This window comes from Protopterus annectens, chromosome 6.part0 (assembly GCF_019279795.1).
Source record: "Protopterus annectens isolate FY-2018-M chromosome 6.part0, PAN1.0, whole genome shotgun sequence".
Lineage (NCBI taxonomy): Eukaryota > Metazoa > Chordata > Ceratodontiformes > Protopteridae > Protopterus > Protopterus annectens.
Window position 1 is genome coordinate 1,660,478,905 of NC_056737.1, and position 25,350 is coordinate 1,660,504,254.

Sequence of the window (25,350 nt, forward strand, 5' to 3'; positions counted from 1 at the left end):
CTTTAAATATGTCCTGTATTAATTATTATACAAAAATGGATCGTATTCAGTATACTGAAGTAGAATGAATGTTCAAATTATGTGACAGAGGTGAACTCAGAAGGGATAAAAAGAAGCTTTAATCCAGCATAATGGCTGTGAATGCCTGAAACTGAACACATACAGCAAATATCTGAAGGGCAGGAATTATTGGAGGAGGGAAATTACTGTAGAGGCAATGTGCTTTATAGAAGGTGCTGAAGCAAAACATTTGTGCCTTTGAAGTTGATTTCTGTACTGCATACATGATGGATAATGTCACACACACACACACACACACACACACACACACACACACACACACACACACACACACACACACAGTATGAGGAAAAGTTTGCAACTTCTTTGCTCAAGAATCAGGGAGACAAAGTTCTTGACTTCTTTGATGAAGAATCAGGGGCAAAGCCAGTAGCAATGGAGATGACAAAGGCCCAAAATCAACGTATTTCTTTAAATATTACTGTAATTCACTTACATAGTTAATAGAACTGCAAGTTTGTATTGAACTGAAATCTGTCCGATGTGTAAATAAACCAAAAGCAAAACAAAAAACACTCCAGCAGAAAATAAGCAACATTTAATCCAATGTGTTTAAGTGCTTTTATCTGTCTGGTATACTAGATTACATCTTTTCTGCTGGAGAGTTTTAGGTTTTGTAGCGACATGTCTGCACAATAAAAACTATAAAGCTGTAATGTCTCTCAGTACTGACTGACTGTCATCCTCAGTGGGTTACCATGAGACCAGAAATGTTACAAGAGACAGGGCAAAACTATGTGGCAAAATCAAGGACAGCTCAGAGGTATGGCATGAAGGACAGACAATAGAATAATGAAGAAAGAAATAAGAAATTGCTCATAGATCATAACAACATGCTATGCACTGATTATAGAAGAAAAGTGCAGCTCCTCAAGCAGTGTATTTGTTACACTTGTTAGGGGAGTGAGGGTTATGACTCAACGATCACAGTAACATGTTCTTGTGTATGTTTACTTTGCCATTTAGAAGTTCATCCGAGGCCACACAGTTTGTGGATAAGGTTAAAATTCTGTAGTGCTGCTCACCATGACACATTGGGGTGAGCGAGATCAATATGATTCAGTATGTGAAACATACACAGCATATACTGAAAACTGTACAGCCACTTTGGTGCTCCTTGTTTGATGAATAGAGGCCATTTCTGACTCCCACCCTACAGTAACACATTTTACATAATTCGCCCCAAATGTGTAACGATGTTCAAATGTGCACCAATTATCATAAATTGTCTGCAATATCTATGAATCTAAGTGTACAGTCAACTAGTCAGCACAACAACAATATCTTAACTTCAGACAAAGAAGTTTCTTAATAAATAATTAACTCACAAGTCTGCAAACCCCATTGAAGCTCCGAAGGATTGCTCTGAAACTTCCAGTGGTCGGACCTTAAGCCTTTTGACAGAATCAAATTATGTCTTCACATTTAAAACAAATGTTCATATCTCTGGAACCATAGGAATTATGAAAGACATATAAATGGCAAACTCTTCAGAACAAACTATTTTTATAGTGGTAGTATTCTTTAGGTTCTAGGTCTTAAACTGGATTTTATAAGTCATAGTAAACACAGTAGCTATTACATTTATAATATTTTGTAAACATACAATATCTCAGCAACCACTCAAGTTACACATACTGTCAGTAGCATTTTATTCATTTAGCTGAGAGCTTTCATAAGAGACTAATGAGTTATGTCTGTATTATTTGGTTTTTGAGATATTTTGAAAAATGTGAAAATTATATCTCTATAGATATATTTTGAAAAATGTGAAAATTATATCTATATATATAAATATCATAAAAACAACCATTAAAGCCTAATAGCCTGCACTAGACAGAGGTCAAATATTAATACAGTAGAGTTTGACATTGTGTAAGCTTTAAGATGAAATCTTTTAAAACCTTGTACATAGCATGGTTTTGGAATTATTGATGCAAATATGAACAAGCAATATCTGATGCCTAGAGCTGTCAGTAGGAGTTAACTGCAGATGCACCTGTAGGTATCACTCGGATGTAATGAGGTTGTAAAAAATAAACAACAAATTTAGTTTATTTCATTTGGAGTTGTAAAACAACTCAGTTTGCTGCTTCCTTCAAAACTCAACAGACTTTGCTTAAAAAAAAACAAAAAAAAAAACAGAGAAGTGAATTTAATGTTTCTCATTTGAAGCTAAACAGCCCTTCTTATACTTCTTTCCATTATAAGGTTGACTCTTCCTCAGCTAGTCCTTTTGAGTGCCTCCTAAAAAGAGATACTTGGGTATAAGACTCACTTGGATAACAGAAAAATAAAACGAATAAAATTAACTATTCATGCTTATGACATTTCATTAAGGTAGAGTTACAGTTTAGTAATATGTGGATTATGCTTGTCTGGAGGAGTGACTTTCATATTTCTGAGAACCATAATCGTGATCCTATGACTTACAGGGAATTTGCAGGGATATATCCAAGTCCAAGGTTGTGTTATGTTGTAGTATTGGGTCTTGCAATTGCGATAGGGAGCCGTTTGGAAAATATTGTGAAGTATATCATCCCTTCTTACTGAAATAAAATTTGGCTGTATAAAATATTTTATCTTTCATTGAGGAGTACTTCAACATTTGTTACAAAATGGTTTTATGTACAGAAGTTTCCAGAAGTATCTGCTACTGTGAGTGAGTCTTTGTTAGTTCCAGTGATTTAAAATGTTTTCTTTTTCACTAAGGAGCACTACAGTATTTGCTATAAAATGGTCTGGGTTCCTTTCATTATTCCAATCCTGCTTTAGTTAAATTTCACTTTGCAGCATTAATTCAAAAAATATTTAGCTGAATGTTGCAAAGGGTGTGACTCTTTGCAGGGTTGTATGTTTTTCAGGGTAAGTGAATGCATATGCTGCATTCACTTATATTGTCTGTTTCTGTGTGGTGTGCATTTTTGCCAAGATCAACATTAAGTAGGAAAATAATCTTAGAGCTAAGTATCAGGGGTGTGGGGTGCAGGGAGGACTTGCCCCCTGTAAAAAGCAATTTTATTTTATTTTACTTTAAGGGTTTTGCCGAGTTTGACGACACCTTTTGAGTTTCTGGTATTGAGTTTAAAAATATAATTGTTTGATGTACTGTTAATCAAACAAATTATTTAGATCCAGTGGTATGTACCTTTAAATGGTACAGAATTTTGCAGAGGTTCTTGCCTCTGTGAGAGAGCCTTTGTTAGTCCAACGGATGCTACTGGTGTCAGTCTGTTAGTCTTTTGGCAACAATTTAAAATAAATGGAATCTCACGCTTCTCAATTCTTCTTAGAACCAGCATACTCTTGACAATGTTCAGAGAGAAGGAATTAGTAAAATCTATTTCTTAAACAACTAAAATATATTTTTGCCTAGGCTATATTATATAGTCATCTGTGTTCCAAAGAGTATACTCAGTGTGTTTAATGTCATCTGTATGAACTACAACTTGTAAATACTCTATTGACAGTGTTCTTTTTCAGCTTGTTATCACTGTCCAAATATTTGCAGTGTATATAGGTTCTTACTATGCGAGTTGAAGCTGAAGTTTTACTTAACTAATATGTCATTCTTCTGTATCAGGCTTTGTAGTAACTTTTATTATGTCAATACGTAGCTTTTCTCCCTGGGCCTCCACTGAAAATGGGATAAAAAATGTCAAATAAATAAAAGTGAGCAAGCCCTGAGTGGGACACTATGCTTCTGTCAGAAGACTTACCAAAGTGTGTCTCTTGTGAAACCCTCAACAGCATATCACAAAACTAGCTATGTGCACTATATGCAAAAATAACCAGGGAGAAGAGGGATCCGTTTATTGAATGCTGCAGTATTCTTTTCTTTCCCACCTTTATAGATCTTCTGTTAAGTGTCTTGCTCAGTTGTATCATGTTTCATTAAAAAGGATTGCAGCAGTGATTCCAGAATGCGTAGGTACTATACCAAGTAGCATTCTTGAATTTCTTCTGGAAAGTATAAGGATGTTAAAGCAGCCCCTGGAGGATATTACTTGCAAAACAGGTCTTACTTGAGATTTATCATCCAACTTGTAGTGCATGGCAAATGTGTTAATTCATTGCAAACTCATTGCTTCAAAGATAACTTGAACAGATGCACTTTTTGTGCTATATGTTATCAGGTCAACAAATGTAAAATAAAATAAATAAAAAAAAATAAATCTCCCATATCTGACATTGACTCATGTATTGTTTAATGTGTTTCTCCTCCATATGTAATAGTAGTGCTGTTTGTATTGCTTCATTTGTAATGTCTAGTACTGCTTTATTTTTAATGTCTAGCACTGTTTAGTAATTATTGTCTAAATTTAGCCAGCTGCGTTTGCAGTTGTGGCTTTAGACAGTATGCCTGTTTGTCTGTATGAAACACCAGAAGGCTCTAAACATGATTTTCCTTTTTTTCATAACTCACACTGGCTCCTGACTTAGTTAAATCACTATTTCTCTGCTTTTGATGGAGCTGTTTGATTCTTAGTCATGTACTCAGTGTACATGTTTGAAGTTCCTTTTATCTTATTGTTCTGCAGGTACACAGCAACCTTTTGAACTTCTTATATGTGCAATAGGCAGTATTGTTTCCTATCAGGAAAATGTTGCAATCTGATTTTCTAACTTTATTCTATGTTATTAATTTCTGTATGTATTCCTTCCTCTCTACCAGTTTCTTTATACTTCTCTGCCAGTGCATTTGATTTGGTTTTGTAACAAATATTTGTTACTCTGGTAACTTTCTGGGCACAAACAGCATGACTATATGGTAGAAATGTGGTATGAGCTGTCACTTTGTGCACTAATTAGTTTTGTTCTATGAGTAACCAAACGTCTATAAATATCTAATTTGAAATACACACTGTACAAAAGTAGAACATTCATCAGATAACATATTTCTTTCTCAGTTGCAGTGGCACATTTGTGATATGTTTAAAGGCAGAAAACAAATGTTCCACTCTGAACTCTCTACTGGTTAATCAGTCAGATTTCAGGATTTGCATGGAGTGCGAAATTCTATATGACTTTGTGTGTTAATTTATTTATTTATTTTTTTAAGTATGGCACAGTGGTGCAGTAGATAGAGATGTCACCTCATAACAAGAGGTTCTTGGCTGGAGTGTCTTCTCTACAGAGTCTGCATGTCCTTCCTATGTTTGTGTGGGTTTCCTCCGGGTGCTCCAGTTTCCTCCCACATTCCAAAGACATGCAGTAGATGGATTGGACACATTAAATTGGCCACAGGTGTGAGCGTGCATGTGATTGTTTGTGGTATGGCCTAATGGTGATGGCAGGGTTAGCCACCTGGTGTTGTGAGGTCTATGTTAAAACAACGAAAAGAATAAATATCGAACACTCGAATGAGCGAAAACGCATCTGATCGAAATCGCACCTCCCCTTAAAAATATATTCCAACTCCGAGATCGCACTGCAGTGAGGAAAGGGCAAATTTTATAGGTTCATAGGTAGGTACTCGGCTATTGGCCCTGTGGCCTATACAAGCCCAGCCAAAAAAGTTCCCTGGCTTTTGCCACCCAAGAAAATTATTTTCCTGTGCCACTGTCGAGCAGAGCCACAGAGGTGATCCCCGGGATGAATTTCCTATTTATCATCCAATCATCGAGATTTTTCTTGAAGAGTGCTAATGAGGAGCTTTGTTTGATATAGATAGGTAGTTTATTCCAGAGTATGGGAAGTCTCTGGAACAGGAATCTATCCCTCCTGCATGTTCTGTTTATTGTGGTGACAAGGTTTAGGTCCCTAGAGCATGTAGCTCGGAGGGATTGGGATTTCTTTAAGTGGAGCATGTCCAACAGCTCTGGGTTTGACATAGCTTTGTATGTTAGGCAGAAATCACCTCTGAGTAGGTGATATGCAACAGAGTAAAGCTGGAGTTATTTGAGATGGTCTGTGTAGGGCATCTGTTAGAGTCTGGTAGTCCTCTTTGTGAGGTATTTCTGTGGTCTTTCCAGTTCTTGTAGATGTCTTGTGAGGTACATACCAAAAGGGGCGTTGTACTCTATAATGGGTCTAATGAGTGATGAGTAGAGGGGAACAATGACCTCTTTTTTTCTGGATGAGAAACCTTTTGTGATGAGGTGTGCCACATAGAAGGATTTCCTGACTACTGTGGCGATGTGATTATCAAAGGAGAGACTACTGTCCACCTGTGTCCCAAGGTCTCATATCACCCTTTCGGTGTTAAGTATACTACCACCTATGTTGTAGTTCATGGGTACAGAGTTTTTACCAAAGGGGATGACAATGCACTTTTTGGCATTGAGCTTGAGGCCATGGCTTTGACACCAGGCATCTGTCTCAGTGAGGCCCTTTTGTAGGATGTCCACATCGTTAGGAGTTTCGATTATGGCTCCTAGTTTGCAGTCATCTGCGAACTTCATTAGCCAAAGACCTTCTCTGTTAGCCTGTACTTCAGAGAAGTAGATACCAAACAGGAGAGGACCCAGGACTGAACCCTGTGGTACTCCACTTGTCACTGGTTTGAAGTCAGATTTGGAGTCTGCTACTTTCCGATCTTCACTGTACCGTGATCTCACAATATTGATGTCGATCATATGCGTTTTTGCTCATCCAAACTTTCGATATTTATTCTTTTCTTTGTTTTAACATAGACCCGTGGTGCGAACCTAGGCTCTAGATGATTGTCACTGTTAAGGTGACACCCTAAACCCATGCATAAAATCAGAAAAAGAGATTGTGGAGGGATGTGTGTTAATTTTTGGCATCCAATGGGTGGTCTAATGAAATAGTGTTTGAAGAAGAAACTTTAGACCAGCAATCCACAGAGGAGTCAGCACTGACTAGGGAACTCAAATAGCAGCATGTGATTTTGGGACTACTTTAGAAATGAGACCCTTAAGTAATGAGGAGGATGGGGAATTGGCTAACTCATATATTTGTCCTATTATATCCCAATTCTTTGTATCTGTGTTTGTGTTTTCAACATTCTGTACATGTTCACTGCTTTGTAAATTAAAATATTGCAGAAATCTGTAGATGTGTAGACAGTCGTATATCTTTTGTTATCTAATTTTTACTTACTTCTTAAGTTTGTTATACTTTTGTTGTATATCTCTCTAAAATGTCTTTGTTCTCTTTTTCACTTTGTACTTTAAACTTGTGTAATCTCCAGGCTGTGCCTGAAATTAATCACATGTGATCAATGCTCTACCCTGCTTATCAAGATGAAAATAATATAGAATAAATAAGCAAGCAAGTACCTCACACTAGACAGCAGGTAATGGTTAATGAGGGACTGTTACAAAGGATACTGGTAACTAATGGAATACTAAAGGGTGGATAATTCATTTTATTGTGACCTTGCAAAATCTGCAAGGTGGCTTTATAGGTGACAACAGGTTTGATGCAAAAAAAATGCTAGAGTGTGCACATCTCTGTTGGGATTGGTGGATAACATGTAGATCATGAGAAAAGGTTCAGAGTGCTAGGAATGCATAAGTTGGAGGAGAGAAGGAAGATATGAAATATTGTATGGATGTGCCACACATCATCTGGATAGGGTAGGTGATGTAGTGCAAGAAGTCGCATGGTAGGAAGTACAAGTAAGAGTCAGAGGTATCTACGGGTGTGTGTGGGGGTTAGACTGTTATAAAATAATATTTTGCTTCACAGAGGTGGTGGGGAGGATTTAGATGCATTATAAAGTATTTAACCAAATCCTAATGTAACCAGATTACGATGGCACATGAAGAAGCATCTAGTAACAGAATACTTTCTCACAGAAAAGAGTAGAAAGTGCAAGTCTCCTACAACTGATGTCTTTAAGAAACTACAGTTCTGCAACCATTTCTTGATTTTCATTCAAATACTGTTAAAGATACGGATTTTCAGATTATTGTACTCTCAGATGAGTTTCAGAGACCAAAATTCAGTGGAATACTCTTAACATTTTAAAAAGTAAATTTTTACCACTTTATTTTGCCTAAAAAAATTCTGAGAATCTGGATTGTATTTTGACGTAAATATTCTGTGAAAGTTTCAATACCAGATGTCCAACAAAAGAAATTATTTTAAAAACACCTTTCATTTGCTAATTCATTTAAATTCTACAGTGGTTTTCTGTGGTTCAGAAGAAGGAACAGCAGGCAGCCATTTCAGAAGATGAATCAAGAAGTGAAATCCATTTACTATGAATATATTTATTAACATTTTGTCATATCTTTTCAGGCTTTATTTCTCCATGCAGGCTCGTGGAGAGACAGAGCGGGAGAAGCTGCTCCTGATGTTTCAGATCAGTGATCAGATTGTAAGTGGTCAATTTCCAGTAACCAAGGACTTGGCATTAGAAATGGCAGCACTATTAGCCCAGGTACAGATTATGTCACACTTGTCTGTTTTTTTTTTTAAATCTGTGTCTTTAGGTGTTTAAGTAACACATACTAAGCATAATGAAGTTTATTTCTGTAGCAAAGCTTTTCAGTTATTTTGTCGATTGAGATCAAAAACATAGTCACATGCATGTGTAGTTTGACTCTAGCTAAATTATGCATAAATATCCAACTGAAATCACATTAGGATCCTTCTGAATTCTTGAAATAGATGGACTATTACTATTTCTAAGTACCTGTTGAAGAGTACTTGCATATACTATAACAAAGTATTTATAATTCTTATTTCGATTTTTAAAATATACATTCATTATATGTTAAGCACAATATTGCAGAAGGATAGATGGTGTACATCTGTAGGCTTATAGTTAATTATATGTTTTATTTGGAAATGAAAAATTTGAAATGAAAGTCTTTAGCAAGATGATACCCTACAGCATTACTTGATAAGTGCTCTAGGGAAGTTAAACAGGGAGTATCTTCATATTTTGTTATTTTCAGATGAGAATGCAGTCTCAAAGTTGATAACACCAAATGAGAAATGTGTTTTGTGTTCATGTTCAGCTTAGGTATACTTGGTATCATAGATAACTTGTGGTAACTGGAAGATTTTCATGACAGTGCAGATATAAATAGTATTTTGGGAGATAAACTTGTTTTTATAATACGAAGAATTGTAATGTCAGACATTTTAGAAAGCAATGTTAAAAATATTAGGAAGTAGAAAGAAAATAAGGAGGGTGTTTGCTTGTAATGATTACGAATATTGTAGATTTGTTTTAAATTTTCTATCCCTTTTTGGTGTAATCACTCAGTCAAAAGGATATGTTTATGCAGCCTTGTGCCTTACTTGTGATGCCTTTTATATTGGGCACACAAAGACAAGCCTTTACAAATGCATTTATTGACAGAATTATGCAAGCTCAGTCAGATAAACTAAACATTCTTTTATTTTATGTTTTTGATTTTGTCAGTAAGGATGTTTTCTAGCACTAAATGATAATATTAATTTTAAAGCTGTTTTGAAAAAAAAAACAGATTAAGACAATTAACTCATTTTTATGTTTTTTACATATAATATGGTTATGGTGATGAAAAAAGGTTATCATGTAATGTTTTGCTCACATAACGATATATTTCACTAGTTTTGAAAATGATTTTCTATCAGTCTGAATAAGTCTCCAGTTGTGAGGTGAAAGTTTTTACTGGTAGATTTTAAACTGTCTTATTAAAACTTGATTTGTAAGTTTCTTGCATTCTACAAATGCTTTTACATTATTTATATTATATCTCATGTGTTCTTACCCATTGTTTATTTTCATTTCACATTCCTGATTATGCCAATAGTCCATCAACATACAAGTTGGTGTATCACTTATGAAATGATTTATCAAAACTTTAAGCTTATTCCCCATAGTTTTTATTTTATAGGTATATAGTACAGTGTATTACGTAGGTGTGCAGCTAGTTGGTTACTGGAGGTTTGTGCGGGTCTGTACAGATGTGAGTCCTAAAGGATCTCTAGCCAATATGTTTTATCATTTTGTACCAGATTACAAGTTTAGACTGCAATTTCTACAGTAGCTGTTTAACTAAAATCAAGTCCTTTATTTTGGAGGGGGAGGGGGTTGGGGATCGCATATTTACTGTAAATAGTTTTTGTTTTGCTATTAAATGACTGCATTCAACAGAATTGGAACTGTATGCCCTGTGTTTGGTGGATCATCTTATCTACAACACTTTGTTTTTGGATAATATTCTGTCTGTTATAGCACGGACATTTGCAGTGAGTATGACTTTGTCTGGGTATAGTGAGTGGTTGGTTGCCATTTCTGTACTGACATATTCTTTAGCCAAGTTGAAGTTTTGTTATCATTGGAGCCAACCCCTGTGTTCAGATGGATTTGTTTTCTTACTGTTGGATATGATTGTGGACAGAAGCAACAGATGTGCATTGATAAATGACTGCAGTTAGCAGCATAGTTCAGATATTTTTTGCCTTTTAAATAACCCCTGTATTAAAAGGTAATTTGCCAGAATTGTTTGCTTTGCTTTTATGTGGAGCCACACAATGATGTCTGATATAGAAAAGAGATGTTGTTTGAAACATTGTATTGTCTGGAATAGCATGAGTGGGTGCTCACTCTTTATTATGAATGAAAGCAACATTTAGCTGTTTGTTTGGTTATCCCTGCATATATATAGTTAAGTATCTTTGACTTTTATCATTCTGTGTCTCAAAACGTTTATTGATTTTGCAATGGCATTACTTAATTTCAACTTATGTTGCTCATGTATTGAGTAAATATAATTTATCTTTTTTCAAATATAATTTATCTCTGTTCTGTTATGTTTAAGTTGACTTTTTGAACTACATATGTGTTATATTATACAGGTTGTTATACAGGTCCATGCCAGCTGACTGAAAGGCAAAATACTGAAAGCTGTAATACTGACTGTACAGTATGAAAATGTTGAAATGTTGAAGCAGAGATACTTACTCCAGTACATGTGCAGAGATGGATATGTCACCTTTGCAGTACCCATGCTAGTGCTCATTTCCAATTTTCACTAAAAAAATTAGGCTTGTTGATTGGCTGTGTTCTGACACGGTATACAAATGTAGTACATATCTGCTGTTAGTAGATATTTTGAGTTTAACATTGTAAAGTTTAGCAGTTTAAAATTTCAGGATTTTGCATTCCATATTAAGAGAGAGTAGCATCTTGTATGGTGTATATGCCTTAAATGTGTGTGAGGTCCATCTTGTGTGGGTTGTATGCCTTTAATGTGTGTGAGGTTCATCTTGTGTGGTTTGTATGCCTTTAATGTGTGTGTGTGTGTGTGTGAGTTCCATCTTGTATGTGGTGTATGCCTTAAATGTGTGTGAGGTCCATCTTGTGTGCAGTGTATGACTTAAATGTGTGTGAGGTCCATCTTGTTTGGGGTGTATGCCTTTAATGTGTGAGGTCCATCTTGTGTGGCATATATGCCTTAAATGTGTGTGAGGTCCATCTTTTGTGGGATATATGCTTTTAATTTGTGTAAGGTCCATCTTGTGTGGGGGTGTATGCCTTTAAACATATGTGGAGCATGATTTGTGCCTGTTAAATTGTGACAGACGTGGAAATTGGTTTTATTAAGATGCACTTAAAAACTGGAACTAATGGTGAAGCAAGACAGTCAATCTAGTGCATCAAAATCTTTATTAAACACTTTTGTCCTCAGACTTCTTCAGAATACTCATAATTCACTCATTACATGCTTAAATAACTGAACCAACCAATTAAAAAATAGAAAAAATTAAACATAATAAAAATCTATAAAAACATTTCATTCTAGAAATAACACATCATACCAATTCTAAAATAATTCCCGCACTCCTTATTTGCATGCAATCTCTGATTTCTTCAAAAAACACGTTATATTAACTATTATCATTGAGCCATGCCATTTTATCAGAATTTAATCTCAGTTGCCAAAGGGCCTCCCTCTGTTCTAAAAATTCTTAAAGTCTCCAACCCTCATATCAACCAAGCCTTGCTCAAGAATTGAAAAAAAAATCTTATAACTATGACAATTCAAAATGTGTTTTAAAAGTGAATTCTTAGAATCTTTCTTTTTTATGCAGTATAGGTGTTCCCTCACCCTTTCATTTAAAGACCTAGTTGTCATGCCTATATAAAAAGGGTCTATATTATAACAGCGAATGATCAGACGATCGAACGCTGTTATATCGACCCCAAAACAACGAAAACTTAAAAGAGCGAACACCCAGAACAGAGATTACACCCCCTACTTAAATATACCAACTCCGAGATCGCACTACAGTGCCGAAAACAGCAAAGTGATGGAAGCAGCCAAGCGACTTCTTTCCCAGGGAAAGAATTTGCTTATATGCCACTTCGTCAGACTCGGCACATTAGCTCATCTAGTATGGAGATCTCCATAGCCATGGAGGTGAAAGCTGTTGGGGAAGTTCATCATTCAGGCAGCCATAAGTTTTTCTTTTCTCCTCCACAGCATCCCCACTATGAAGACATTCATGATACCCCACTGTGAAGGTTACATCTAATCAGTGGTTTGGTGATCCTGTCCCCCAATCCAGGCCATATCTTTTCAATCCTAACCCCTCCTCCAGTGGGAGTTGGTACATTCTGTGAGCAGCTGCACCCCCATTTCTTCCCAAGGATGGGCCAAGCTCATCTTCTTTTGTCAACTCTATCAACCATCCAAGTCAATAATTGAACCCAGGTCTCTTGGGCTGCAGTTAGAGCTTTACTCCTCCACCAGAACTGGTTACTGGTTCTGTGACTTGTAGCAAATTCTCCCTTAAATTAACTTAGGTTATATTTTGATAGTTTATCTTAGTATATATTTCCTTTCTTAGACATTTTAAAATTGCAACCTTCAGATATACACTGTGATAAGCAGTTTTCTTCAACTCTTGTTTCCTTCCTCTGTTGTACAGTTGTACACACCCAACAGATGTTTAGAGAACAGTTATGAAACCAGAGAATTGCAGTACAGCAGTAGACAGAATCTAGGAAAATGGATCAGCAAACTGGAAACAGGAAGCATTGCCAAGAATGAAACTGAACAAAAAACATTGTCTAGAATGACTGGTTATGTGCAGTCTTCCCAACATAATTTTAATTTGAAGAGTTTATTTTACTTTGTTCAACATGCTAGATTGTTAGTTTCTAGTAACTTGGGGTTCCTTAGTTAGCAGTGAAATCTGTTTGATTTTGAGAAAGGTCACGTTTGCAGTTTTTTTTTTTTTTACTTCATGTTCTTTCAGAGTGTTGTAAATGTGTTCCAGTCCTCTTGTCTTCCTTGAAGGTTTACCTTCTCTCTTTGCTTCATTAAGTTCCTAACTTAGTATAAAATAAACCCAAGGGAAAAATCTGCCTGAGCTCTCAAACAATGCAAGGGGAAGTGTTTCTGCCACATGGCTGGCAGGACGTTTGTAAGATATTCCAGTGTGGTATTTGTTTACTCAGTGTAGGACTGGTACCCCACTCGATGGCATCAGGTTTTCACCAGCAGAAGAGGTCTGATAATTCTATGTCAGTTCATGGAAATGAACCAGAGAGCTTGGCCGTATAAGTGTTTTCATTGTAAACTCTAAAAGTAGTTATTACTGGGAAACTGTAATGGCGATATCTTATTAGTTCTGTTAGCAACCAGTCCACCAAGGAAGACTTTGCAGAAAAAGGATTTTGAGAAGTACAAGAGGAAGCCCTTTGGATTGGTGCAGACTTTGAGTATATTTTCTCCAAAGAACAGTGGGGAAAAGGTGACCAGTGAATTTTGAAGTCATCTAGTTACTGTGGTTCATTAATAACAGTGTGTGTGTGTGTGTGTGTGTGTGTGTGTGTGTGTGTGTGTGTGTATATATATATATATATATATATATCTATATATATATATATATATATATATATATAAAAGAGCTAACATTAAACATTGAGCCCGGATTGCCAAAAACCTGGAAGCTTGAATGGTATGGGCCATTACTTTTCTGAATCATGGTACAGTGGGGACTGGGTTTTTGATCCTTGCACCACTGTACTGCGATCATGGATTTAGTATATATAATTAGTGGGGAAGGGCCTAAAGCAAGTAAGGCAGATTCTGTATAAGTTCCTATACTATCAGTAATTGTTGGGTTAGGTGACTAAACACCTCAAAAGTAAGAGGTAGGGGAGGACTGTATGAAACTAAGTGCAGCATGTAGAATGCAAGTAGGAGGAAGAACCATATCTACTAATTAAGAATTAATAGTGAAACTGGCAGAAGCCTGGTGTAAAAGTGGTAAGGACAGTCTCGATTATGGGATTTTTCCAGGATTCTTTCCACTTCCAACCTAAGATTAGCCAACTTTTTTGATTATTAGGATCACAGTTTACACACAATGGACTAATAAGGCAGTAAGCTTGCTTACTGGCTACGGAAATATTAATGGGGGGGTGAGCTACACCATTATGGGATGCATAAGGTTAGCCTTTAGCACATTACACTAAGTCTGCTTACCAGCCATTCATAGTACTCATACAAAGAGGGGTATATCTATGACATTTCTAAGGTTGTCTAAAGCTAGCATTTAGCCAAGGACATTGTGCAGTAGGAACATTTGTCTAAGCCTAAATTACATCTAGTAGTCAGGAAAACCACAAATATGCATTAACATTTGGTTTTAGTTAGTAGTCGAATGTGCCTGTGGCTGAGTGCATGGGTAACAGCTATGCCCAGAGAGAGAGAGAGAGTGTATATATTGACCTGTAGATTTCACTAGAGTACTTGTCAAAGTGGCACATGGCCACAAGAGTAAACACTAATGCACTTTTAAACATGCATACCAATTCAAAAGTAGCAAGTACTTAGTGGGCATCATAGTTCATTTGACCTTTATGCCCAGAAGTGATTTCTGTGTTAACTGACTATTCAAAAGAAAATAAAGCTAGTCATAAAGAGGGCACACGTTTAAAAACACCTTTTTAAAAATTAATACTTTGATGCCTTGGCTTCTGTTGTTGCTGTTGATATTTAGGTCAGTTTGATGACAGACATTTAATTGTCAACTGTGGATGGGTATAGCTATTTAACAATGTTGTTGAAAACTACATGTCTGGGCTTTGTGGAGGGGAGACGTTTGATATTGTTAACAGAACACTTTTGATTCAAAAAGATGCAGAAGATAGTTTAAACCCACTTTTACTAATAGGGTTTGGTGCTAAGAATGAATTTGATAGGTTCAGATTGAGATTTATGGCTTGGATAATGGTGATATTAGGATTCCCAGAACAGTTGTTAGCCCTAGTGAACAGAAAATCTACAGGATCGGAAGCATGTATCAGATGTGGAGGGGGATTAAACAGGGTTGTCTCCTTTCCCTGCTCTTGTTTGCTCTCTGTATGGAGCCCATGGAAGGCACCATTAGAAATTCCTCAGTGTAAGGGTCCAATTAGTATGGCTTCTGTCATAAAATAGCCCTTATTTGCAGATGATATTATGCTTCATAGTTCATATTACTAGCCCAGAAGGTGAAGTATTTGGAATATTGAAACAATATACAGATTTTGCAGGTTACAGGACAAATAAAAATAAAACAAAGGCCATCCTTATTAATTATGCCCCCTCACATGCATTAATACAAAACTTTCCCTACTTATGAGGACATGAGGGAATGAAATATCTTGGGATTTGACTGAGAAAGTATGTAACACTGGCAGCTAAAGAGATGTGGGAAGAAACCAGGGTGAAAATATTAAGGAAATAAAACAATGAAAAATGATGACTGTGTAAAAAATTTCAAGAAATGAAAACGTTGTTGGTTTCCCTACTTTTGTACTGGGGACAGGCATACTTTTTTTTACTTGGAGATATTTTGGGAGACAATAACTAAGGCATTGAAAGAGTTCTTCTTGGATGGGAAAAAGGCCAGAAATCACTGTTATAAATTAACTTTTCCAGTGGAATAAGGTGGGTTGGGAGTGTCAGATATGAAAGAATATTTCACAGCCACCCAAATCAGGTTAGCCTTTCTTCTACAGGATAAATCTTACGAAAAGAAGGAGAAAAGAATGACTTTCATACAGGAGAAACAAACAAGGAAGGGGAATAGTGTTGGCTTTTGCGGGCATCTAGGAGTCAGAAGACATAAACTGTGTTATATTTTGAAATTGGAAGAGGCAAAACTAAAGTTTGAGTTACATTAGACCTTGACAAAGAATACAAGCAGAAAGTGCTTTCTAGTAACAAGAGAAGACTTTGGTTATAATGTTAGGGATAGTTGAAATGCCAGGTTGGGTACCAATATTTGTGAGAAGCATTTTAACTGGGAATACAAATGAAACACACCAACCAGTACTGAGAAGCATTTAAAGATAAGTTGCTTGTCCCCTGAATATGCCACTAAATCTAGGCAGTTCAGAAACTTCACATTAAAATGTTTGAAAAGATACTTTTACACCACATTCAAATTAAGTGTGATGTTCCCAGCCACAGGTGATAAATATTGGAGATGTGGGAGAATGGAAGGGGGACATGGGGAACATATCTTTTTTGGTTGTTCATCACTAAAGGACTTTAAACAAGGCTACAAAAGGCATTGATTGACTTGGCAAGGAGTGAAGCAAAGTTGAGTAAGGAATACATGTCACAAGGATGGTATGAGGCAGTAAGACTATCAGGACACAGCCAAATGTCAATAATAGTATTGGTGTTAATGGCTAGAAATGTTTAACTAGAAATTGGAAGTATTTGAAAATGTCAAGCAACTGATGTCAAAACTAAAAGGTAGAGAATTAGGAATAGATCAGGAGAATGGAGAAAGGTTAATGAAATATAAATGGAGCCTTTGGAAGACTTTAGGGAAACAGTACTAGTGAGTCAGGCTACAGATAAAAAGTGAACATGCAAATAGTAAGGATTAGACCAGATTAGTTTTCTGAAAATGGAGGCCATGGTCTTTATAAAGGACCAAAGCAAATGTTAGAGAAAGGATGGTACAGGTTTGTAAATAGGTTGAAACTGGGGTTTTGACATTAGAGATTTAATTTTATAAAGTTAATATGTGAAGCAATAAAGTCAGGATTTAGTAAAAGTGTGGTTTATAGTTGGAACATATATAGGCCCTGATTCTGGGCTGCAACCATTGATTATAACTGAAATGAAGTCTGTGACATGAACAGTGCGCATAAGAATCTAGCCAGTTATTGGGGAGTGAATATAACTCTGCACCATGTAATGAGGATTGCACACAGTATAAGAATTGGATGCAGATTTCCAATAAAGGTTACTGTAATTAAAAAAAAAACAACTCATCTCTAAAAGAAAACACCGCCAAAAAGGTACTCAACAGAACAACAGATTTAAAGACTCATTCCTACAAGCCTGAGTTATGCTGCTGCACCCCTTTAATATTATCATCACATTTCGGAGTACTGTATGCTGGGAAATGGTAATTTCCCCATTACAGTAAAAACAAGTTCTTGACTCAGTACAGAGAGGTAAAAAAGTAAACAGACTTTTAAATTTCCTGATCCACGGAAACATCACTGTACCTGAAGCACTAAAAAGCAAACAGTGTGTCTTCTTAGAAAAAGTAAATATACTTGTGAATTCATCAGATAGTTACTCCATTTCAGCTGTATAATGACTGCATTGTTAATGTCATTTTCTGTCACTGCAGTGTTAGCACAGTGGAGTTGAGGTGACATGACAACTGTAGTATTGCCAGATAAATTAGCTTCACAGAATCTGACTGCTTCTATTGTAGTACCCTACTTAATTATTTCTTAGTCATTTTCAGGTTAGTCTTTATTACTGAAAATAAAAAAACTGTCTTAGTAGTATCAGGTAAATATGCATCAGACATATGTGAGGCTAATGTAACAGTATATGAGAGTTCGTTTTTTTTCTGTTGATTTATAATATTGGGCAGTACCACCTTTAAGTACAGTTGGATCATGAGTATCTCATTGGTTCCTTCTTTTCATGTTTCCATGAATGCCAGAGAGGGATCTGTTTCCCTCCCCAAACAATGCTTAACTTCAGACGTTCTGAACAGCAGAACCATTTACCCTCCCAAGCCATTAAGAGGGGAAACTTCTTTAAAAGTTTTCTGGCACTTATCTGAAGTGTTCTGTTGAAAGCACAAAAAATATATATACTTTTAGCTATCCAGGACTGGCATGGTTCTCTTTTCCACAAGAAAATGTTGCCAGCTCTTGTGCTTCCACTCTGGAAAAATCATTAGTAGTAGTAAGATAGGTTACTTTACTTCTCCCTACACAACCTTCAACTTACAAGGACCATAATGTGTCAGGTACTAACAGGTCTGTTTTCATCCCAGGGTTGATTGTTTTCTGCAAGAGCTAGAAAAGTGTCTACCAGGTGGATGTATTTCTCAAAACAGTACAGGTGTGCATTTTAGAGCCAAGAAAACACCCTTGCCACCTTTAAAAAGACATATCTAAGGTTCTTGACTGCCTTTGTCACTTCTGTAGCTTAGATCTTTCTTATCTGGCTGTTAATGCTTATTTTTGGGGCTTGTCAGCTAGCCTTCAATGAGACACAAGCTTGGCATGAGGTGTTAGTGGAAGTATGTGTGTCCTTCCATCTGCAGTCTCTAACAAAATACACAAAACTGTAAAACAATCCACCAAAATAGCTTTTATGGGAAAGGCAAGCTCCCACCCCCAATGTAGGGACTTTGGCCTCATACTCCCTTACTTATATGTATATAATACCATAAAAAGACAGTCAGACCAACACTGAAAACCTGTTCTTACACAATATCTGCTCAAAGAAACAGCCAAATATGCAGTTATTCATCGGTCGACTAAACGCACTTGTACACATGGAAAGAGCAAGGAAGGTGGCTACAACTTAGAAATTTTATTTTTTTTTTAAACAATGCTCATATATTAATACTGATAAGAACACCTTAATATTATTTCTAACTGGAAGCAAAGGTGGAAAGTTACTTGTAATTCACCCAGAGTGGTATAGTTAGCTTACTGACAGATCTCTAGTTCTTTTTTCATTGAAAAAAATTAAGTTAGCCCTCAGAAAAAGGATTTATCAGCAAATACATAGTTTCAGAAATAGGAATTAATTTAATGAATTAATCAAGCAAGTTGTATGTCCCAAGTTCAATATATTTTAGTTGTACAGTTCTTATTTTTAAGCAAGAAACATAATTAAATTTCCACTTATAAGGAATTATACATTTATATAAAAGAAAACAAACCATATTGACATTTTTTTCAGTTGCAAACATTGTACATCACTTATAGTCTAGCCAGATATTGTCAGTCAAACATTACAATGCTCATTCCATTTCTGCCTTCCATTAGACCATATTCCTCCTCCAAAACACAATTCTGCATGTATTGTTTCCACAATTTCCATTTTTTTCTATATAATTTCCTACTTCCACTTTGTAAAGATCCCATTTCTAGTGTTTTATTTCTGTTACTATATTCACTACTTCTAGCACAGTTGTTTTAGACTTCGATTTCCATTTTCTAGTAATTGTTTTTGGCAGCCACCAGAAATAAACTCAGCAAGGCCTTACTATGTCTAGGCAATTTTGATTATGTATCATAGCTCAAAAAATAATTTCTTTAGTTACACCAATTTATTCACCCAGTATTTCAAGAGTAGTCTGTGGGGAAATTTTTAAATCTGCTAACTCATTTAAATCCCAAAACTATATTCCCAATTATCTCTTTCTTCCCCATCACACCTTTAACATTTGAAGTCTACCTGATGAAAAATTCTTTGGAGTCTGCTATTAGTATAAAAATACCTATGCAAACACTTCCAAGCAAAGATCTTAAATTTTCTAGATTTTGTTGCATGTTTGGAGCCATACATACACCCCCCGAAGTCTTTCTCTTCGGAGAATTGCCAATCCAGTCTCTCTTCTGAATCTTTTCTAACCTCCTTTGATTGATTCTTATAGTTATTGTGCAATATTTTATATGCTCTACTAAGTATCCATTTTAACAGCAGCTTTTGTCCTAGATACTACTAAAAACTCTAATAGTACTGGTCTTTCACTTAGGATCCTCCTATTTCTTTTTATTTGTCTATACTCTTTCATCATTCTTTGATATGGAAGGCAATCTCTAGCCTGCATTCCAAATAAATCCTTGGCCTCTTGAGAAGATTGAAATGTAAGAGGTGAAGATTGGAAAACAACTTTGGAAAATTATAAAGTCACTGTGAAAACTCAGAATTAATGCAACTATCCAGGGTTTAAATGTGAACTTAAGGTTTCAAAGCTGAAGATTAAGGCTGCAAAGATTTAATTTATTATTGTTATAATCACAGTAGGCAACTTCATAATTAAAGGGCTAATGTTTGCATTTATAGGTTCATAGGAGCCTTTACAAGCCTAGCCAATAATACCCAGGATGTAACAATTTTGTATCTTAATTCCCCAGATATGGGATGGGGTAGTAGCAGGGTAGTAGGTCTTTGTGTGTTTTGGAGCCCTGATTCATTTTACAGACTGCCTGTGTCCATAAGGGACATTGGCAGTCCCCTAGGGGAGAATTTATGGTTCCCCATTCATTTATTCAAATTCTTTTTGGAGAGTCAGGGACATACATTGTTTTACTAAGATGGCAAGTTTATTCCATAGAAGTATCCTTTGGGGAAGTATCCTTTGGGAAATTAATCTGTCACACCAGCAATATCTGTTAGAGTCACAAATGAGGTTCAGGTCCATGGAACGCATTACCGTTGTATAATTTTTCTTGCGAATATGTAACATTTTCATCAGGGCTGGATCAGAGAATGGAATGCCCTGTAGGCCAGGCATAAGTCCCCTCTCAAGAAACGATATGAGACAGAGTAGAGGGATAGGGCCTTTAGTCAGTCTGCATAAAATATGTCTTACACTTTCTATTTTATTAGTGAGAAAGCTCTGGGACTGCTCCATTTGGTGTAAATGTCTGGTTAAGTACATGCAGAAGGGAGCATTGTACTTGATTATGAGTTTGATGAGGGGTGAGGCAATGATCCTATGACCTTCTTTGATATTGATGCCATGCCTTTACGTATAAGTTGAGCCACACAGAAGGATTTCCTCACTACTGTAGCTAACTGATGGTCAAAGTTTAGGTTGCTGTCTATCTACGTTTTTAGGTCCCTCACCATGGCTCGACTTTTAGGGGCATGCTATCAATATTGTAATTTGCAGGAATATCTGATTTATCAAAGGGTATGATTATACATTTTTTAGCATTTAGTCTCAAAACATGGTTTTGGGACTGGTTGTTTGTCAATTTTACACCTGTTTGTAGGATGTCAGCATTGTTTGGGGATTCAGTGATTGCTCCCAGCTTACAGTTGTCAGCAAACTTGGTGAGCCAGAGGCGCCCAACATTGGCCTTCATTTCAGAGAAGTATATACCAAACAGGAGGGGACCAACACTGAGCCCTGTGGGACACCGCTAGTAACAGGTTTCTTACTGGAAGTGGATTCACCCATCCGGACAACATGTCTCTTGTCAGTAAGCCAGTTCACTATCCATCTGACAGTGTACGGGTTTATGCCTAACTCATTAAGTTTATCTATCATCCCAGAGTAGAGGATTGTGTTGAAAGCTTTGGCCGGGTCTAGATATACGATGTGTACCATTTTACCCTCATTATTGGCCCTGGTGACTTTCTCAAAGAAGTTCACCAGATTGAGCAGGCAATACCTCCCTTTAACAAAGCAAAATTGAGTCTGGTCCAGTGTTTGAAGAGTTCCTATGTTATTATTGATCAGGTCCATGATAATTCTCTCCATGGCCTTGCAGATAAGACTGATCAAGCTTATGGTTGTGTAGTTCTGTGGGTCAGTTGATGTGCCCCCCCCCCCTTGTGCAGAGGGGTGACTGTTGCAGTCCCCCATCCTCTGAGACAAAGCTCATTCAGAGGCTGTGGTTAAAGATGGTTTCTAGTGGCCCTGATATTCAGTTTTAAGGTATTTAAGAAGCTTTCAGGAATGATGTTGGCACCCATGGAGTCTGTGTTTTTGGCTTTAGCGAGCGCAGTAAGGACCTGTATCCTTGTAATGACTGATAAGGGAATGGTTGCGGTTATTTCTTCTCGTGTGGTAGGAAGTGATGGGGTGGGAAAAGTTAGCACTGAACTTGTCTGCCAGCAGGTTTACTATAATTTCAGTGTGAATATAAGTGTCGCCATTCATGATTAACTCAGCACATTGCTGAGCATTTCCCCTGATGTTACAAACATAATTAACAAAAGCCTTATGGTTATCTTTCACCTGGGAGGCTATCTTTACCTCACAGTTTGCTTTGGCAGATTTAACCAGCTTTCTAATTTGTTTGTTTAGACTGGTGAGTGTCCTTTTGTACTGATTTGTCTGTAAGTCTTGAAGAGGACTTTTTTCCTTTTGTTGAATAGCCTATTTATGCCAGGGGTCCTCTAGGATGGTTTATTTTTGCCAGCAGTCATAGTTGTGCCTTGGACAGATATGCAGCTATGGATGTGGTTGTATAGTGCATTTGTGTACAGCTCAGAGTAGGCCTCAGTGTCATCTGGGTTCAGAGGGGCTTGGAAGTTTAATAAGTTGGCACTTAGTTTGAGGTGATTGGCCTTAACAAAGTTCTTAACAAGTTTGGAGTTTGATGGGGGTTCTAGGTTAAGATTTGTTATAAAGGAGATCATTTTGTGGTCATATCATACAGGAGAGGAGTTAATGCACAGGAGGGAACAACATCCCCCCATGTTTGTGAGGGCTAGGTCTAAGTTATTTGTACTGCAAGTTGGGGGGCTAACTAGTTGCTACAGGGTGTTTGATTGACAAAGTCCAAAAATATCTGAGCAAGTGAATTATGGGTCGTAGAAGTCTCCCAGTTTATGGAGGAGTAGATGAAGTCACCCAGAACTATGGTGTTAGGCTGAATATTAAGAGATTACAGTAGGTTTAGGTAGGAGATGTGGTTTTCCAGACTCATATTAGGGGATCTGCAGCTAGAAAGGATATGATAGGGAGTCACAACTATTTATGTTAGGCTTATGAAGTAATGTTTGTTAATTAGTACTTTATTATCTATATTTTGTTTATTCATTGTTGTAATGTTTCTGGTATTTTTAGGAACATTTTCATTGTGTGATTTGTTACTGGTGCTTTAACACCATGTGACTATGAAATGGAAGTATTTAATTAGGATTAAATCTAATTTAAATCAGGTTCTAATGACACCCAACACAGTGGATAAAAGTGCTAAACCTGAAACTTTTCATTTGTAAAGTTGTTTTAAGTGGATGCAATCCACTTTATCAAAAACTATTTTAAAGCTGGAGAGAAGTGTAGAAACTTGTAAAACATTATGGGCACACTTTGTGTTTTTTTAAGTTATTTTATTGTACTCTTCAGTCAACGGCATGGTTTGTGTCATGAATTACCCCCAAAGCTGTAAGTTTAAACACAAAGAGCAAATGGATTTATAGCTTGAAATGTATTCCTAGATGTCAAGCCACTTTTCAATATTAATTTTAGTCTTCTGAAGTATTCCTTACTAAGCTTTTGTAATTTGTTCATGCTTTAGTGCAGAACCTGCATATATTCCCAAATGTTTATACACTCCCTCCTGCTCAGTTTCTTTTCTATCACATTCCTGTTTCAGGTTGATATTTTCTTAATACTGGAGCTTTCCTTTTTTTAATGTTGTTTTTTAAATGTTGTGTTTGCACATTTATCAAGATCAAATGTCATTCGTATATTATCCAAAAAAGTTTTAACCATTTTGTAGTTGTGTTTTCAACTCTGCATCAATGAACTATAGAATTTTAAGTCATCAACAAACAGTAGAAAAGTCTTAAAATAAGGTTACTTTCTGGGAGCCAAACCAAAACCGTAGCCTGGTCTATTAAGTAAACAGTTTAATGGGTTAAAAGCAAGACAAAACACCAGAGGTGACAAAGAATCACCCAGGAATATTCCCTTTAAATTTTAATCCCTGGGATGATAATTTGCCCTTTGTCATGGCTCAGCTGTGATGTGGTTTGCTACTTTATCATGGCCCTTGCAAAGTAAATGGTCAATGTAGAATGTATGTTGTACATCTGTAAATATTCCTTTATCCTTGAATGTGGGATGATTACAAACTTTGCCTGCATCAATTGCAGCAAATAATGTTTCTTGTGAAAGTGTTTTACTTTCCTCTAATTTCTGACTCTTTATTTAATACCTTTATTGAATTATCATTTAAGACACAGGCAAACATTAATTTATATAAAATAAAACACACCATAGTAACATAGTCCCAGTTACAAACATTATCTATCACATACATTCTTTTGTATAATTATCATCAATCCAACAGTTTATAAAGTGATCAATTCCTGCCTTCCCTTAAACCTCACTTTTCCACCAAAACATTATTGTGCATGTATTGTTCCCACAGTTTTCATTTTTTCTATGTAATTTGCTCCTACCCTTTTCTAAAGATCCCACTTCCAGTTCTTTTATCTGTGTTTCAATATGCAGTGCTTCAAATACAGTTGGTTTAGACTTTGTTTTCCATTTTCCAGTAACTGCTTTTTGTTCAGCTACTAGAATTAAATTTAACAAGGCCCCGTAACTCAGCTCAAAAAATCATTTCTTTAGTTACACCCATTTGCTCCCTCAGTATTTTTAACAAAGTACTATGTAAGCTATTTTTAAAGTCTTTAGTTTTTAAATGGGGATCCCTTAGAAAGGAGAAACATTTATAATCCCCCTCTGCATCCTCATTAAAAGAATTCTGAGATATTGGTAGAAAGAGCATTAAGGAGAGTTATCCAAGGTTACAAATTTTGTTTCAGCCTCTCTCTAGAAGAGAATAATTTGTTAGAAGAGCTTAAGAAAAATAAGTATTTGAGGGTTATAAAACCAGACAAGTGAGGGGGAACAGTGAATGGATATTGTCACATATGAGGCAAAGTTGATGAATATTTTAAGTGATGATAGTAAGTACACGACGGTCTCTATGAATGAGATTAATGTGGCTTACAAGAAAATTGACTTTGCCGTAGAAGACTTATTTTATGAGGGGATAATAGATTTTGACATAAATATTTACAAATGGAGAAACCTATAGTACCTTTGATATTTGGTATACCTAAAACTCATAAAAATATGTTAGACCCTCCTCTTAGGTCAATAGTGGAGGCCAGTGGGTCTAAAACTTTCCCATTAGCTAAATCTGACGATTTCAAAATTAAAAAATTATGGATGGGAGATGGAAATATATTGAAATATTCTTGGGACTTCTTAAAAAACATTCCATTTGATTTATTTACTGATGAGATTATATTTGTTACCATAGATATAGTAGATTTATTTACAGTAATACCCCATAATACGAGCCAGGAATGGTTT

The 25,350-nt window shown here is 36.2% G+C and overlaps 1 protein-coding gene across 1 annotated transcript in view; it reads left to right on the forward strand.

The window, feature by feature from the left end:
• Positions 1–25,350, forward strand: part of PLEKHH2 (pleckstrin homology, MyTH4 and FERM domain containing H2) — a 1,501,506-nt gene that overhangs the window by 1,336,842 nt on the left and 139,314 nt on the right. Inside the window, exon 24 of the mRNA XM_044075068.1 lies at positions 8,293–8,434. Coding sequence (XP_043931003.1) covers positions 8,293–8,434 — 142 coding nt within the window. The remainder of the gene's footprint in view (positions 1–8,292; positions 8,435–25,350) is intronic.